The sequence below is a fragment of the Sciurus carolinensis genome (genome assembly GCF_902686445.1).
Source record: "Sciurus carolinensis chromosome 19 unlocalized genomic scaffold, mSciCar1.2 SUPER_34, whole genome shotgun sequence".
NCBI classification, from domain to species: Eukaryota; Metazoa; Chordata; class Mammalia; order Rodentia; family Sciuridae; genus Sciurus; species Sciurus carolinensis.
In genome coordinates, this window is record NW_025920112.1 from 500510 (window position 1) to 518024 (window position 17515).

The 17515-nt window shown below is 45.5% G+C and overlaps 1 protein-coding gene across 1 annotated transcript in view; it reads left to right on the plus strand.

Annotated features, from left to right (window-relative positions):
* Nucleotides 1-8058: 8058 nt before the first annotated feature.
* The window catches only part of LOC124973450 (olfactory receptor 2T6-like), a 49133-nt gene continuing 39676 nt past the window's right edge, over nt 8059-17515 (plus strand). Inside the window, exon 1 of the mRNA XM_047537378.1 lies at nt 8059-8647. Within this exon, the coding sequence (XP_047393334.1) occupies nt 8059-8647 (589 nt within the window). The remainder of the gene's footprint in view (nt 8648-17515) is intronic.

The following is a 17515-nucleotide window of genomic DNA, read 5'->3' on the forward strand; positions in this document are numbered from 1 at the left end:
CCCAACCGTCTAGGAACGGAGCCACCATGTAAGCCAGCTACATCACTCCTTTGTATTTATCCAGAAGAAGTAAAACCATCATACTATAGTAATACATCCTCTTTCATGTTTATAGCGGCACAATTCACAATGGCCAAAACACGGAACTAACTCTGATGCCCATCAATGGATGGATGGACTAAGAATGCTAATAAGCTTCTGTGCAGTTTAGGAAATTATTAAGAGCATTAAGACAGAGCCCAGATTGAGGAAAACCTTTTCAAGCTGCTCCTTTGACATGGGATTAATATCCAAAATGCATAAATAACTCAATAAAAAAATACCAAACAATAAAATGGCAAAAGAATTAAACACATATTTCTCAAAAGAGGAAATATAAATGGCCAAAAAACATATGAAAAAATATTCCACGTCCCTAACAAACAAGGAAATGCAAATAAAAATTACATTGGGTTTTCGTTTCCCTCCAGTTATGATTACATTCATCAAGAATATAATTAATAGCCGGGCAACATGGCACACACCTGTTATCCCAAAAGCTCAGGAGGCTGAGGCAGGAGGATCGCAAGTTCAAAGCCAGCCTCAGCAACAGCAAGGCACTCAGCAACTCAGTGAGACCCTGACTCTAAATAAAATGCAACATACGGCTGGAGATGTGGCTCAGTGAATGAGTGCCCCTGAGTTCAACTCCCAGTACAAATAAAAGAATACGGCTGGAGAGATAGCTCAGTTGGTAGAGTGCTTGCCTTGCAAGCACCAAGCCCTGGGTTTAATCCCCAGCATTGCAAAACAACAACAACAAAACGAATACAATTAATAATAAATGCTGATGGCAATGTGGGAAATTGGCATACTCATGTATTATTGGTGGGGCAGTAAATCACTGCGAACTCTTTTGAGAGTGGTTTGGAGGATCCTCGAAAGTCTAGGACTGGAATCATCATATGACCCCGCAGGACACTCCTTGGTCTCCATCCTGAAGAACTAACATTAGCATGCTGCAGTGATACAGGCACATTAATGCTTATAGAAGTGCAGTTCACAATAGCCACATTGTGGAACCAACCCAGTGCCTGTCGACAGACGAATGGACAAAAAGTGTGGTATATATACGCAATGGAGTTTTAATCAACCATGAAGAAGAATGAAATCAGGGCATTTTCTAGATGGATAGGACTAAAGCAAGTGGGCCAGACCCAGAAAATCAAGGGTCAAATGTCTTCTCTCATACACAGAAGCTAGACCAAAATAAGGGAAAAAAGCGGGGAGAATTCCATGAAAAAATAGAAGGGAGAACAGTGGCATAGAGGAATTGGGTTGAGGGCGAGTGAAGAGGGATGGGGAAAGGGAGGAATGGTGAAAAGAAATTGACCAAATAGTGCTATCGATGACGCTCGTGTGCACGAACAGATCAGAGTGAATTTCATACATAGAGGGAGATATGCACACACGCACACACACACACACACACACAGAAAATCACCAATTAATGAAAAACGATGAATAAAAAGCAGTGGAGTAGAAAAATGGAGAGTGGGAAGGAGAAGGGGAGAGAATCAGGAAGTACTGGGAACCTCAACAGAGCAAATCATATTCCACACATCTATGATTATGCCAAAATGAACTTCAATAATATGTACAGATATAATGCACTAATAATAACACTTTAAGTGATATCCACAGACTGAAAATAAGTGGGTAGGAAAGTCATGATTTGCAAATGGAGCCCATAAAACAGGTGTAACCATTCTCATATTTGACAAAGCAGATTTCAAGAAAAAATTAATCAGAAGAGACAAGATGGCCACTATGTACGATTAAAGAGATAGATACAACAAGTCACAAGGATAGAAAATACCTATGTCTGAGTGTCACTGCACTTAACTACAGAACAACAAAATACCACTTCTTGACGTTAAGTGCCAGACAGACCCCAGTAAAATAATTCCTGGTGATTTCAACACACCCCTCACAATAAGAGAGAGGTCATCCAGAAATAAAACCAATAAAATCGCTTCTGATCTGAATGATACTATAGGTCAAACAGATGTTAACAGATATCTATAGACAGCGGAATTTAGTACATATATACATACAAATAGATATATGTCTAAAATTAGAAATCAAAAGCAAGAAAACTATTCCTAGAATCAAATGATAACAGTAATATAACATAAGCACATCCAAATCTGTGGGATATTCTGAAGGCAGTACCAAAGATTCAGTCTATACTATTAAGTGCCCATGTTAAAAAAAAATTAAAAGAACACAAGTAAACCATCTAATGATACTTTTCAAGATCTTAGAAAGACCGAAATGAATTTCAAAATCAGTAGAAGACAGGAAATAATTAAAATCACAGATGAAATTAATAAGGTAGAGAATAAAAAAGCAATATAAAGAATTAATGCAACAGAGACTTGGTACTTTGAAAACAAACAAGATTGATAAATCCTTTGTCAAGCTAACAAAAAAGGAAAAGGATAGAAGACGCAAATCAGCAAAATTACAAATAAGTGAGGAGATATCACCACAGACATTTGTGAAATCCAAAGGCTCATTAGGGACTATTTTGAAAACTTATATTCCCATAAAATGGAAAAATCTATTTGATATTGAAAAAAATGTTAAACACATATGATCCTAAATTGAACCAAGAGGATATAGAAAATGTAACAAGCTAATATCAAAAAGGAGATTGAAGCGATAATAAAAACCTCCCAGCAAAGAAGAGCCTGGGACTAGATGGACATCCTTGTCTTGGTCCTTATTTTAGAGGAAATACTTTGAGTTTTCTCCATTCAGTACCATGTTGGCTTTGGGTTTATTACATACAGGCTTCATAATATTGTGGTAAATTCCTTCCATCCCTAGTTTCTTCGGTGTTTTTAACATGAACGGGCGCTGAATTTTGTCACGGTATCTCCATACCCAGATACCAAAACCAGAAAAAAGACTCGTCAAGGAAAGAAAACTACAGACCAATATTACTGGAAAACACAGACAGAAAATTGTTGAAATATTAGCAAACCGCACTCCAAGACAAAATGGTTGTACACCATGGTCAGGCTGGAGTCATCTCAGTTGATTCAATATGCATAAATCGATAAATGTAATCCATCCCACAAACAGAATCAAGGTAAAACATGAGATAATCATCTGAAGATGACCTTGGCAAAATTCAGTGCCCATTCATGTTAAAGACACTGAAGAAACTAGGGATGGAAGGAATTTACCACAATGTCATAAAACCTGTGTATAATAAACCCAAAGCCAACTCACTGAATGGAGAAAACTGGAAGTATTTCCTCTAAAATCAGGACCAAGACAAGGATGTCCACTCTCACCACTCGTATTCAATAGTCTTTGAAACTCTAGCGAGAGCAATTAAGCAAAAGAAAAAATTAGGAAAAGAAGTCAAATCATCTGTTTGTTGATCACATGATTCTGTATCTAAAGGAACCAAAAAACCCCTCCAGAAGATCTAGTTCTGATAACCGAGTTTAGCACAGTGCAGTATACAAGCTCAGCATACAGGAATCAAGAGCTTTCTGCACTCCAACAATGACTCCACTGACCAGGAAATCGAGACACCCACACCATTCATAATAGCTTTGAAAATAATAAAATACTTAGGAATTTATCTAAGGGGGCGAAAGACCTCCACAATGAAAATTGTAAGCCACTGAAGAAATCGCAGAAGACCTGAAGAAGATAAAAAAGACCTATCATGTTGGTGGATAGTTAGAATTAATATCATCAAAATAGACATATTACTGAAAACAATCTACAAATTCAATGCAATCTCCATCAAAATGCCAACAATACTCTTTACAGAGGAAGAAACAGACAGATCTAAGCTTTATATGAAAAATAAATGACTTGGAGTAGCCTTTGCTGGATTGGTGACTGCAAACGCTCATGTCATGGTTATTGGGTGGTGAGTGCTGGGTCTGGGAAGCTGTGGTGGGAAAGGGAGACGCAGGGCTCAGGGATCCTGGTTGCTGCTGCGCCAACTGTTGAACAGCCACAGGAAGCACTTGGCCTCCCTGCCCTGGGTGATTTCCCCAATCAGTAATTTAGCCTCCGGGGAAGAGAGGCAGAAGGAGAGCCACCCACTAAACAGCTGTTCTCAGGCTGCTAATTAAAAGAAAAAATGACTGCAGAGAAGGTGGCAATCGCTCACTTCAGAGCATGGTCCTGGCTTGCCATTAAGCAATCTGCGGTCAGGTCCTCAGGACCAACTCCAGAGCCAGTTCAATGGCTGCCCCGCTGATCCCAGGAGGCGCGGCTCCGAGGCGTCCCAGGCAGGCTGTGACGCCACCCTCTGGCTATTTAAACCCTCCTCCCAGGCTCCCTGGAGCTGCGAGCCCCGTGCTGAAGTGGAAGCTCACAGCCCAGGTCAGTGACCATCTTCCAACACTCATGAGCATCTGCTTCCGCCATGTGTGCCTTTCAGCCCAGGTCTCCTGCGAGTGTTCAGGGGAACAGGCTGAGAGGGCAGCAAACGGAAGCCCCGGAGGCTGCCTTCCAAGGCTGTGGCTTCTGAGAGCTGCCCACGGGCAGGCTGGCTGTCACTGGTTTCGCCTTTCACCCATCCCTCTCTGCACAGGCCCTGGTGTCACCTGTCGGTGGCCCACCTCTGCAGCTTCCCCCTCCGTCCTCCGAGTGACAAAGCCACTTTCTGCCCTCCAGCTCATCCTTTCCTATCTCTGTTCACGTCTTGATGGACAAAGTGCAGGTCACTGTAACTTCTCTTTGCATATATGGGTTTGTAGAGAGGTTTCTACCCAAAAATAGATTGCACACACGTTTACAGGAGGGAGCAACTAAGCCTGAGCCTCATCAGGGGTGCGCAGGAAGGTTTGATCTAGTCGAGTTGGTAATGTCCATCTTTGAATGTTTCTAGTTTGTTGTCGCTACAATAGCAATGATTTACTTGATGTCTTTTCATATACTCATGTCTTCACACTATTTCCTTATGATAAACTCATAATAGTGGCTGATGCCTAGATGCTTTGCAAATATGTTTGATGAGTATGGACAAACATTTCCAGGGAAGTTGAATCCATATCACACTGGCAGTACTGACCACTCCTCATGTTGAAAATCTTAAACAATACTCTGATTCTCTAAACATATTTTTCTCCTTGCAAAATAACACACGTCTTTGTTAAAGAGATTCAAACCCTGCAAGAGGTTTTTAGGGCATTTAGTTCTTGTGCTTAAGTGTTTGAGGCTCTTGTCCTGATGATCGTGTGTTTGCAAGTCTCGTTCCTTACCTCTAAGCTCCAGCACTGGTGTCTTCGCATAGGAATTGTGAGGTCCGTTTTCCTGAGCTGGAATCCTCCTCTAACCTGAGTGCGGCACCTGCGTGTATGTTGGGACGGGGCAGGATCTTCACTTCTAGATACTCTTTTCTCTCCCGTTTTCAGAATCTTTCTCTGTTAAGTGTCCTCTGGATCTTCCAGGGACCCACAGGGTTGAAGTCAGTTTTTAAATCTTCTGGCACAATTAATACATGCTGGACTGTTCAGAACAAATTTAGAATCATTTTACGTTAGGAAAATTCCTGGAGGTACTTTTATTAAGATTGCATTTTGCTACTTTATAATTCCCCCTAGTTCAGTGAGTTATCCGCTACTTATTGTTTTCTTGTTTTCTGTTTTTGCTGTTGTTATGTAGAAATGCTCTGTCCCACCTGGTCGAGGGTGTCAACAAGTGCTTGTGGACGAAGTTCACTTGAGGCGCTGTTGACAGCAGAGCGGGTTCCTGCAGGGAATGTGTGAGCAGAACCACAGTCAGCACACAGGGGAACTGAGACCGGGTTCCTGCAGGGAATGTGTGAGCAGAACCACAGTCAGCACACAGGGGAACTGAGACCGGGTTCCTGCAGGGAATGTGTGAGCAGAACCGCAGTCAGCACACGGGGGAACTGAGACCAGGCTCCTGCAGGGAATGTGTGAGCGGAACCACAGTCAGCACACGGGGGAACTGAGACCAGGTTCCTGCAGGGAATGTGTGAGTGGAACTGCAGTCAGCACACAGGGGAACTGAGACCAGGTTCCTGCAGGAAATGTGTGAGCGGGGTGCAGAACCTCAGTCAGCACACGGGGGAACTGAGACCAGGTTCCTGCAGGGAATGTGTGAGCAGAACCGCAGTCAGCACACAGGGGAACTGAGACCGGGTTCCTGCAGGGAATGTGTGAGTGGAATCGCAGTCAGCACACAGGGGAACTGAGACCAGGTTCCTGCAGGAAATGTGTGAGCGGGGTGCAGAACCTCAGTCAGCACACGGGGGAACTGAGACCAGTCTCCTGCAGGGAATGTGTGAGTGGAACTGCAGTCAGCACACAGGGGAACTGAGACCAGGCTCCTGCAGGAAATGTGTGAGCAGGGTGCAGAACCTCAGTCAGCACACGGGGGAACTGAGACCGGGTTCCTGCAGGGAATGTGTGAGCAGGGTGCAGAACCGCAGTCAGCACATGGGGGAACTGAGACCGGGTTCCTGCAGGGAATGTGTGAGCAGAACCGCAGTCAGCACACAGGGGAACTGAGACCAGGTTCCTGCAGGGAATGTGTGAGCAGGGTGCAGAACCGCAGTCAGCACATGGGGGAACTGAGACCGGGTTCCTGCAGGGAATGTGTGAGCAGGGTGCAGAACCGCAGTCAGCACATGGGGGAACTGAGACCGGGTTCCTGCAGGGAATGTGTGAGCGGTGTGCAGAACTGCAGTCAGCACACGGGGGAACTGAGACCTGAGTAATAGAGTGAAACCCTGTCTCAAAGTAAAAAAAAAAAAATGGCTGAGGACGTAACTTAGGGTAGAGCACCTCTGTGTTCAATCCTGCTTCTGCAAAAAGGCCCATTTTTCCAAATCTGGATCAGTTATTTACCATGTTCTGGGCAAGTAGGCTGTTCATACGTGTATATATGTGTGTTACCTCTACTACATGTGGCATGCACACATGCACACGTCATGTAGTCTGTCATTTTCACTGAGTTTGATTGCATTCGTGTGAAGTTGAAATGGCGTTCCATCCTGTAAGTACCCTGCTCTTCTGCTCGTACCTGTGGTCAGACCTCTGCTGCTCGTGGGGTCTGCGTGTGGACACTCTCTGCAGCACGGGGTTGGATCTCGCTGGCTTCACCCAGTATTTCTGCGGTGGCTGCACTGCCGAGTTCTACACACCTGGGAGTTGTCACAGGAGGTAGTTAGGTTCCTGCAGTTGCAATCTCCTTTGCCCTAGGTGGTGTTTCAGTGTGTGTTCATGTAGCTAGACCTCTCTGACTTAGGTGTAAACCTGCTATTTTATTTTAAAGCAGTAATACATTTTTGTGAAAAAATTGTGCTATGGGAACCAACGTCATTGAGGATATAATGCATTTTTATTTAAAACTCAAATTGCAGAACTATTCCCTGCTCCATTCATAACATTACCTTAGATGACACTCTGTGTTTCATTTGTTCTTAGTTTTGCATCTTCTTTCCTTTCCATTTTGTACCTTTTTACTTTGGCTTTCTTTGAAGAGTGAAACTACAAGTTAAAAGGGGTTGTTCATCCTGTATATGGTGCAGCTGTGATTAACATAACTGTTTCCTATCTAATCTTACTGTGTGCCTTCTTAAATCTCCTGAACTCTGTTCGTCCACACTGCTTCTTTCACATTTTCCAAGCTTTTAGAATTCACATGTGCACGCACACACATACATGCATCCTGGTCTTGCATTTTAATACCATTAATCGTGTTAGTGTTCTGCAGAATTATTCTTATCCACGTGGCTTTTTGTTGGAGCTGTAAGTGAAAACCTACTGTTTCTGATATTTCACTGAGAAAATGGTGAGCATGTAGAAACTGATTGTGTTCCCTTCCCCTGCGGCCCAGAGGAGACACTGGGGCTGAGGCTCTGGAGCAATGCCCAGCTTGCAGTTGGCTGGTGGTGAGTGGTGGAGCCGTGGGCAAGGAACTTTCCAGAACCTCAGCTCACCCTGCTGTGCCTGTGTCTGGCTCTTGGGGTTGCCAGCTGCCTCTGCAGACCCAGCTGGGCACACATGCATGCTCGCACACACTCCGCTGCACTACCCCACCCTCATGAGCCGCCGCGTCTGCTGGCTCATCCTGGCCAGCTCCTGGTCCGGTGGTGCTCTGGACCGTTTCCTCCTCACGCCCATCACCATGACTCTCCCCTTCTGCGCCTCCCACAAGATCGAGCACTTCTTCTGCGAGGCGCCCACCATGCTGCGGCTGGCCTGTGGGGACAAGGCCGCCTACGAAATGGTGATGTACATCTGCTGCGTGGTGATGCTGCTGGCCCCTTTCTCCGTGGTGGTGGCCTCCTACGCCCAGATCCTCCTCACGGTGCATCAGATGAGGTCATCGGAGGGGAAGAGGAAGGCCTTTGCCACCTGCTCGTCACACATGATGGTGGTGACCCTGTTCTACGGGGCCGCCTTGTACACCTATATGCTTCCCCAGTCCTACCACACGCCCCTCAAAGACAAGGTCTTCTCCGCCTTCTACACCATCCTCACGCCCCTGCTGAACCCGCTCATCTACAGCCTGCACAACAGGGACGTGGTTGGCGCGCTGCGGAGGGCGAGGGCCCGCCATGGAGGAGCCTGTGGCATGGGGAAGGACGGACTCTGTGCGTGGAGACCCGCACGCAGGACCCAGGGTACCCAGGTGCACCGTGAGTGGTGTGGGCCATGCTGGCGATGGGTGCCTGGCCAGTCCTGCAGAGTGGACCTGAGCGTCCCTCCCATCAGAGGCCTGGCACCTCAGGGACGTGCACACATGGGTGGCACCAGGGTCCTGGGAACAATGCTTGCCCTTTCTTTGTTCCACCGATTCCAGTTCTTCTCTGACTCCAGCTCAAGCAGAGAATGTCCCCAGATGTCCAGTTGATATTCTATACCCTGAACATATTTGATGGCTTCATAATGACATTAGAAACTGTCCCTTGGTAGAGTGCAGGGAACATTTAGGGATGTCACATCTGAGAGTGACGGATGCTTTGTAAACCCTGCAGGGAATGCCCACACAGACTCCCAGGGGTTTTGAGGATCCAGGTATCCTTTCTTTGAGTAGCAACTGAAAACATTCCTCCTTTATCTAAATTTGGTTCTGGAAAAAAGTGAATCATGAGTTCTTCAGAAATTCAAAGCCTAAGCTTTTAACTGTGAAGGGTTCTATTTGTTATGGGGCAAATAACCATTGCTTTGGAGGTGAGAGGGGTTGGGAAACAAGTGCCCATTAACTAGCACTCTCCATAATCCTGACCCAGCTTCCTCTGCAGTTAGTTAGGATTGTTGGTCACATGGAGCCTCGTCACAGATATTCGTGATGATATGCTTCCGTCCTCTCTTGCGTTCCAGAGAAACCATGGACAGCATGTGTTTTTCTTCTCCACAGCTCTAGGTTTCACATTGGATACCATTAGCAAGATGTGGCAGAAAAGTGTAGCTAGGTTTTCATAGGAAAGTTAGAGGTGCTAAGTGATCCAGCACCACTTCCTCTTAGGAAATTGGAACTGGGGGAAAGTGTTCAGCCTAAATGGTAGATCCAGCCATGGAACTAGGGTCACGCCACAGGCCCTTTGGGCCACCTCTGTGTGGTGCTTTCAACTTTGTGCTCTTGCAACAAAGAACTTAGAGGCTGCTCTTGCTGACGTCACCGACCCTTCATTTGTGCCTGCTCACGGTGACAAAAGCAGGACAGAAGCTTGAGGGATGCTCCTGCCTCTGCTCTGTCTGTCTCCTTCGCCCTGAGGCAGTCTGTCCTGCAGTCATGGATTCCAGAACAACGAATCCCATGGACACATTTCTTGTGATGAGAGTTGAAACTGTCCCGGCAACAGCACCTTTCTTACCATAGACAGGGCCCAGCGGGAACAACCCGAGAAGACGGCTACCAGACCAGGGTCACCAGCAGGGTACCTGTGAATGCCTCTCGTCAGCCCTGTGAGGTTCTTGTCTGTTCCCTCCGCTGCTGACAGGGCTGAGGAGACGACCCCCTTGCCTTCCCAGCAGGGCTGTACTGACTCAGGCCCTTCCCTGCTCGTCTCTTTGATTGGCACCTTGGGATGCATGGCAGAACCTGGTCTTGGGAGCCCTGGAGCCAGGATTCTTGCCCTCAGACGCTGGTCACACTCACATCCATGTTCCCGGGCTCACGGATGGTGGTGGGTGAGTCAAACATGGCCAGACCTCCTATGGAACTGAAAACACAGCTGGGTGCTGGGCAGAGTCTTCAGCCAAGTGAGCAAGTGCCCGGGAACTCCATGTTGGGCTGACCTTGGCTCCTGGGAAAGCAGACCTGCTCTTGTCCAGTGGAGCAGGGTCATTGCTGCAAACCAGAAGCCACTGGAATGGACAGTCGGTCCCTCTGCATCCAGACTGAGCCTTACTCTCTGTGTGGAACCACTTCACCGCAGTCTGACTGTGTCACCCATGTAAGGAAATATTTGGAAAAGTAGTCAAAGATTATAAATGGAAGACCATTTCCTCTTCTGAAGAGTGTCTAATAGAATAATGAGGACATTATTTTAGATCTCTTTAGAGATTGTACAAAATAGTACAGTGAGTTATTTTGCAGCTATTAAACATGTGAGTTCTATTTATAACTTTGAGAAATACTCATAATGTGCTTAAGTATAGATAACTTTCCAAATAATAGCCTATGTCACTTTTGATAATAAAATTCACGAAAATATGTATTTTATACATTGTTTAAGACAAGAAAATCTTAAAGCAGATCCACCTGACAGTTTCAATAAGAGGATCTTTGGGGGAGTCATTAAAGCATATCTGCAAGAAGTAGTTGATTTTAATGCAAATACTGTTTACAAAACCAGTGTATAACTGTTGGGAACATGAGGTGGAAGGAGGCTTAGGCTGCCTGTGTGCGAGGATCTCAGGGCTCGGCACACTGAGCCTGCACACTGTGGTTGGCACACTAACCCACCCAGCCCTGTCACTACGGTAACCTAACCCCCCTTCCACCCTCAGCATGCTCCTTTCCTCTTGTTTTTCTGCCAGTGACCTTTTAACCCATTTGTTGTGATCCCTGTGCATGTTGTGAGCCCATTAGTTCATGCAACTCTTAGACATTCTGCCCAGCGACTGCTTGAGGTATAAGCCTGCCTATGTGACAATAAAGTAGATCGGGTTCTCTAAACTGGTCTCCGGAGGTCTTTCTTCAACTCCGTCGCCTCACCCTCCTCAGCTGTTCGGTGGGTCTCAGCTGGGCCGAGAGACCCCACAACTCTTTTTATGTTTTCATACCTACCAGTCAATCTCCAAAGCAGTGCACATTCAGATGACTTCTGGATATTGAAAATGGATCATGGAACCTGAAGCAGAGAGCAACCCAAGTCATCTTACCAAGATCACCCAAATGATCTGTTATCTGCTCACACTGAGTATCAGGTCCTGAGGGAAAGGGCACAGCCAGACATTGCCTGGATTTTAACTTGTGTTAACATAGACTATCTAATATATCACACATATTATATATATTATGCCTTTAGAAATAGCCACAATTTGTATTAATTTTAGGGAGAAATCTCTCTAAAGTACCAGTTACACAACTTACCTAATTGATGGTTATCTGTCACTTAACACACTGTGAAATGAGAAAACTCCAAAATAGATTAAAACTAACAAAGGTCATTTGAGAGAAAGTTCTTGTGTTTTTGCCTGATACACTAATACAGCAAAGAAAAATCCCAGAGTGAAATGTCTTAACAGGACTGATAAGTACTTGGTTCCAGTTAAAAGAGAAATTCAAGAAACCATGAGGACAGGGTTTCTGAATATGTAATCGCTGATAAGCAGAAGGAATTAAATATCATGGTGTGGTGTGGTATGGTGAGTGGGCATGACAGCAGACCTTTCTTTTTTATCTATGCCTTTCTATGCTGTTTGATTTCTTTGTAGGATACAATAAATCAATAAATAAATGAACCATTGCACTGTGATAAATGTTTTCCCATCACTAATGTTCTGCCTGGTCTCTGTCCAGCTACATCACCTGAGCCATGCTCTGCAGAACAGTACAGAAAAAGAACAAGTTAAATGCAGAAGACAAGAGACAGAAAGCACCTATTTTGGTTTTGGAGAAGGTAATGTACAGCTTGCATTTGGTTTCCATGTAGGAACTTGGTGTGCCTGTCGTGGTTTGGTGATTTTAAACCTTGATGTTCCACTTCTCCAAAACAGATTTATTGCAGACTGAAACTTTCCTTCCCAACAATCAAGTCCATTGGCTTCAGTTCAAATCTACCCATTCACCTGCTGTGTCTGTTCATCAGTTATTACCTGTGCATCAACTGAGTTCTGATTAGTGAGCTGTCCGTCAATTACAAATGACCCTGCTCCTGCCACATAATCTCAGCTAATCTAGTCTGATCTTGGTGGGTTGTGATTCATCCTCCAACTCCAGCTTCTTCCTCCACATTCTACAAAATATTCTCCATTCCATGCATATGAGTTATTCCCCTACATACACCAAGCTTCTAGACTACTTAACTCCAAGGAAGGATGGAAAGAAGGAAGGAGGGAAAGAAGGAAGGAAAGAAGGAAGGAAGACAAGCGAATGCCCCTTTCATCAACTTATGGAAAATTTATCAACATTCTGAAATTTTTCCTCAAGACCAAAATAGTAATTCAATGAAATTGTGGCATTTAGTCAATACTACCGTTAGGGATTTGCATGTGTGTGTCAGAGGGAATCGAACATCCCTGATTTATATATCAGCTATTGAACTCTCTAAACTCCATTCCTGTGTAAATCCCTTCTGCACAGCTGGGCCTGCTGGCAGGGCGTTGGTGTTCTGCAGATTCCCAGCTTTGGCGATGGGCTAGAGCTGAGCGTGTGGACAACTGTGCTTTCTGAAGGTCTTCCTGCGTCTCCGCCCTCTCTTGCTTGCCTTAGGGAATTACGCATCACTTCTTAGGCTCAATTTCCGTCTCTGTCTGAGGGGTTCCTCCAGCTCTTAGCAGGGTCTGCGATCACTCTTCACCACGCTAAGAGCTCCATGGACAAGGACCTGCCAGGGTCTGTTGAAATAAGAGCTGTTTCCCACATGTTGTACTTGCTTGTTTTTCTCTAGGATAATCCTGAGGGACCCCATGGATGTCTCCAGAAGCTTCGCTTACCCATTGCAAAACCCAGGCCTCCAGAGGTGCAGGCCTGTGTGAGAAACTGAGGGGTCCTCTGAGTAGCTGCAGAGCACAGCGGGAACCCCACAGCCACCTGCCCTGGCAGGTCCTCCTCCTCCATCTGTTCTGCCTGGACTCTGATCAGGACCACTGAGTATTACTGCACAAAGAATAATCATACTGAGTTTGTTGTATTGCTTTTGTTTTAAATGTTGTTTGTTTAGTCATACTCTTTGTTAAGGAGATGACAAACAGAATTTTTCCTTTTTCATTATTTTGTGACATAAAAATTAAAGAATTGGAAATTTACAGGTTTGGAAAACAGTGCGTTGCTAGCACTGGGCCAGTGACGCTGTCCAGCAGAGTCAATTTGACACGGGAGACAAACGAGTAGCGAGGCTCTTAAATTCGGAATGGTTTATTGATGATTCAGAAATCCGGGAACTACTGGTGCTCCAGGAGAGCTGGCTTATATCCCCTCCAGGGGGTGAAGGGTAGGGCTGACGCCAATTATGGGAAGATTAGGTAAGGAGCTATCTAAGCAGGCACTATCAGGAGCACTCACAAACACCTGTGCACATGTTGTGTTCATGGACTTAATTGAATAAGGCCAATGACAAATCACCTGGGTGTGCTTATGTTAATCAACCTCCTCACCACCGATATGATCAAAACAACCTCTGGCTGACTGCCAGGCACCATCTTGGCATAGTCCGCATGGCATAGACCCCAACATCTCCCCCTTCCTTATATGAAATGAAAATGACGCTGGAAGGGATAGTGTCTGTCTTAGGTCCCGGGAATCAACATCCTGTCCTTACCCATCATCAAAGGATACCAAAGCAGAGTTGGTCCTTCTGTCTTAGAATGGAACAGTGTTTTCCCGTGCTTACCTGTCTTTGACTACCGACCCAGCATACTAAGCCATATGTTGGGAGATTTTTCCGCTTCAAGGGCAACCATGACCTGTTTTATGATCACATTATGAGCCTGTTGACTCACTTTGAGGCATTTGTAAATGTAGAATAGAATTAACACAAGCACACCCAAGCTTATTAGTGTGGGACTTAAGAGTCCCCCAAATTTGGTGCCAAATTGTGTTAGTTTATCTAATGCTCCTGTGATAAGCCCTCCCCATTTGACTTCCACCTTAGTGGTGTTCATGGCGAGGATCTGCCGTCAAAGCCTTGTTACCAGCTCATTGAATCCATCCGTCCATTGTTGTGTGATCTGTGAAAACAATTGTCTAGAGAAATTCTCATTAAAAGTCACAAAAAGAGACCACCCAGTGAGAGCCTTTCTACACAGAGCCAGCCACAAGTCCCCAAGCCAACGGAGAGCTTAGATCCACAAGCAGCCTCTGAGATCAGGGCAGGGCACCCAGAGACTTCTCCAGGCAGCCAGCCCCCTCCAGCCTCAGGCTCTTTCCACAGGGCAATCCAAGATGGTGAACTAGAGGGTGACTGCACCCCCAGTGGCTCCAAAACCCAGGAGTCAAGAAGGGGAGGCACTGAGAGACTCGGACTAAAATAGAGCCATGGGTGAGTCTGCCCACTGGGTAAAGCTCGGCCCGGGTGGCAGGCCCAGATAGAGGTGACTTATCGGATCAGGGCAGGGCACCTAGAGTCTTCCACAGCCAGCCCTGCGCACTCTGGCGGTGGGCCCCTCCCACACAGCCAGCTTCTCCAGGTTCTCAGAGCAGGCCCCCTAGTGAGAGCCATTCTGATCAGAACAAGCTCCAAGTCCCGGAGCCAGCACGGCATTCTCTGGCCCACAAGTGGCTTCAGGGACCAGGACAGGGCAGCCAGGGACTTCCCTAAGCAGCCCGGCCCCCTGTGGCAGGAGGCGCCTTTCAAGGCTAGCTTCTCGGAGCAGACCACCCAGTGAGAGCCTTTCTACACAGAGCCAGCCACAAGTCCCCAAGCCAACAGAGAGCTTCAATCCACAAGCAGCCTCTGCGATCAGGGCAGGGCAGCCAGAGACTTCTCCAGGTGGCCCTGCCCCTTCTGGCCGCAGGCTATTTCCATGGGGTGATCCACAATGGCAGACTAGAGGGTGACTACATCCCCAGACGCTCCAGAACCCAGGACTCAAGAAGGGGAGGCATTGAGAGACTTGGACTAAAATAGAGTCGCGGGGTGAGTCTCCCAACTGGGGGAAACTCGGCCTGGACAGCAGGGACAGATAGGGGCAGCTTATCAGAGCAGGGCAGGGCAGCTAGAGTCTTCCTCAGGTAGCCTTGCACACTCCGGCGGTGGGCTCCTCCCACATGGCCAGCTGTGCGGTGCAGGCCCCCTAGTGAGAGCCTTTCCACACAGAGCCAGCTCCAAGACCTGGAACCAGTAGGGGGCTAGGGGCAGCTTTCTTCGGAAGCACTGCATTATCAAGTTCCTCAAAGACTTCAGGCTACTGAAGGCTGGGAGGAGATACACTGGAAATCTACCGGGACACTATAAGCCAATAGAGGAAATCTGCAATATCTCAGGGTTCCACTGACATCTGAACAATATGAGAAAACAAGGGAAGAAAATGTCCCAAACAAACCTAGATACTATATCAGTAAAACCCAATGACAGCACAGCAGAAGAAATGTCAGAAAGGGAGTTCAGAATGTACGTAATTAACACAATCAGAGAAGCAAATGAGGAGATGAAAGAGCAAATGCAGGCATTAAATGATCGCACAAATCAACAATTAAAAGACCAAATACAGGAAGCAAGAGATCATTTCAATAAAGAGAGATAATGAAAAAAAAAAAAACTGAAATCCTTGAAATGAAGGAAACAATAAACCAAGTTAAAAACTCCATAGAAAGCATAACCAATACGATAGAACACCTGGAAGACAGAACCTCAGACATTGAAGAAAAAATATTTAATCTTGAAAACAAAGTTGGCCAAACAGAGAAGATGGTAAGAAATCATGAACAGAATCTCCAAGAACTATGGGATATCATGAAAAGGCCAAATTTGAGAATTATTGGGATTGAGGAAGGCTTAGAGAAACAAACCAAAGGAATGAACAATCTATTCAATGAAATAATATCAGAAAATTTCCCAAATCTGAAGAACGAAATGGAAAACCAAGTACAAGAGGCTTATAGGACTCCAAATATACAAAATTACAACAGACCCACACCAAGGCACATTATTATGAAAATACCTAACATACAAAATAAAGACAGAATTTTAAAGGCCGCGAGAGAAAAGAATCAATTACATTCAGAGGGAAACCAATAAGAATATGAGCAGATTTTTCAATCCAGACCCTAAAAGCTAGAAGGGCCTGGAACAACATTTCCCAAGCCCTGAAAGAAAACGATGCCAACCAAGAATCTTATATCCAGCAAAATTTACTTTCAGATTTGACGACGAAATAAGATCCTTCCATGATAAACAAAAGCTAAAGGAATTTACAAAAAGAAAGCCGACATTACAGAACATTATCATTAAAATATTCCATGAGGAAGAGATGAAAAACAATGATACAAATCAGCAATGGGAGGAACTAGCCTAAAGGAATAGCCAAATAAAGGAGAAACCAAATCATGTCAAAAAACAAAAATGAGTCAAGTGACTGGGAATACAAATCATATCGCAATAATAACCCTGAATGTTAATGGCCTGAACTCATCAAACAAAAGACATAGGCTGGCAGATTTGATTAAAAAGAAAAATTCAACAATATGCTGCCTGCAAGAGACTCATCTCATAGAAAGAGATACCCATAGACTAAAGGTGAAAGGATGGGAAAAAACATACCATGCACATGGACTCAGTAAAAAAGCTGGAGTATCCATCCTCATTTCAGATAATGTGGACTTCAAGCCAAACTAGTCAGAAGGGATAGAGAAGGACATTACATACTGCTTAAGGGAAGCATAAATCAGGAGGATATAACTGTCAGGGGCAGGCTCTGAGGGCCCCAGAGCCGCACCGTGGCCTGATCTCTAAAATGGCGCCTGGCAGCTTGCCAGACATAGCTGCACTCATATTCAAGTTTTAGGAATTAACTCTGGTTGGCTGTTGTACATGAGGTAATCCTGGTATCTGCCTGCAGACTATTCCTTGATAGGCTGACTTTCCTGGTAGTCTACTCTCTAATAGGCTGATGTTCTCAATATAAGTCTGAGACTTGTGGAATAAAGCCCCTTTTTTGGTTCCTGTGATCAAGAAGTACGTATGCATTGTGATTGCCCACCGCCCGCGGGCGGTGGGCAATCATAAGTGGTGCCGAAACCCGGGACCTCGAGTTATAAAGAAGAAACTGATCAGGTAAATACAGGGAAAGTAAAGTACAGTCTGGCCAAGTTAAAGTTTGCAGGGTAAGCGACAATTTAAAGTTCGCAGGGT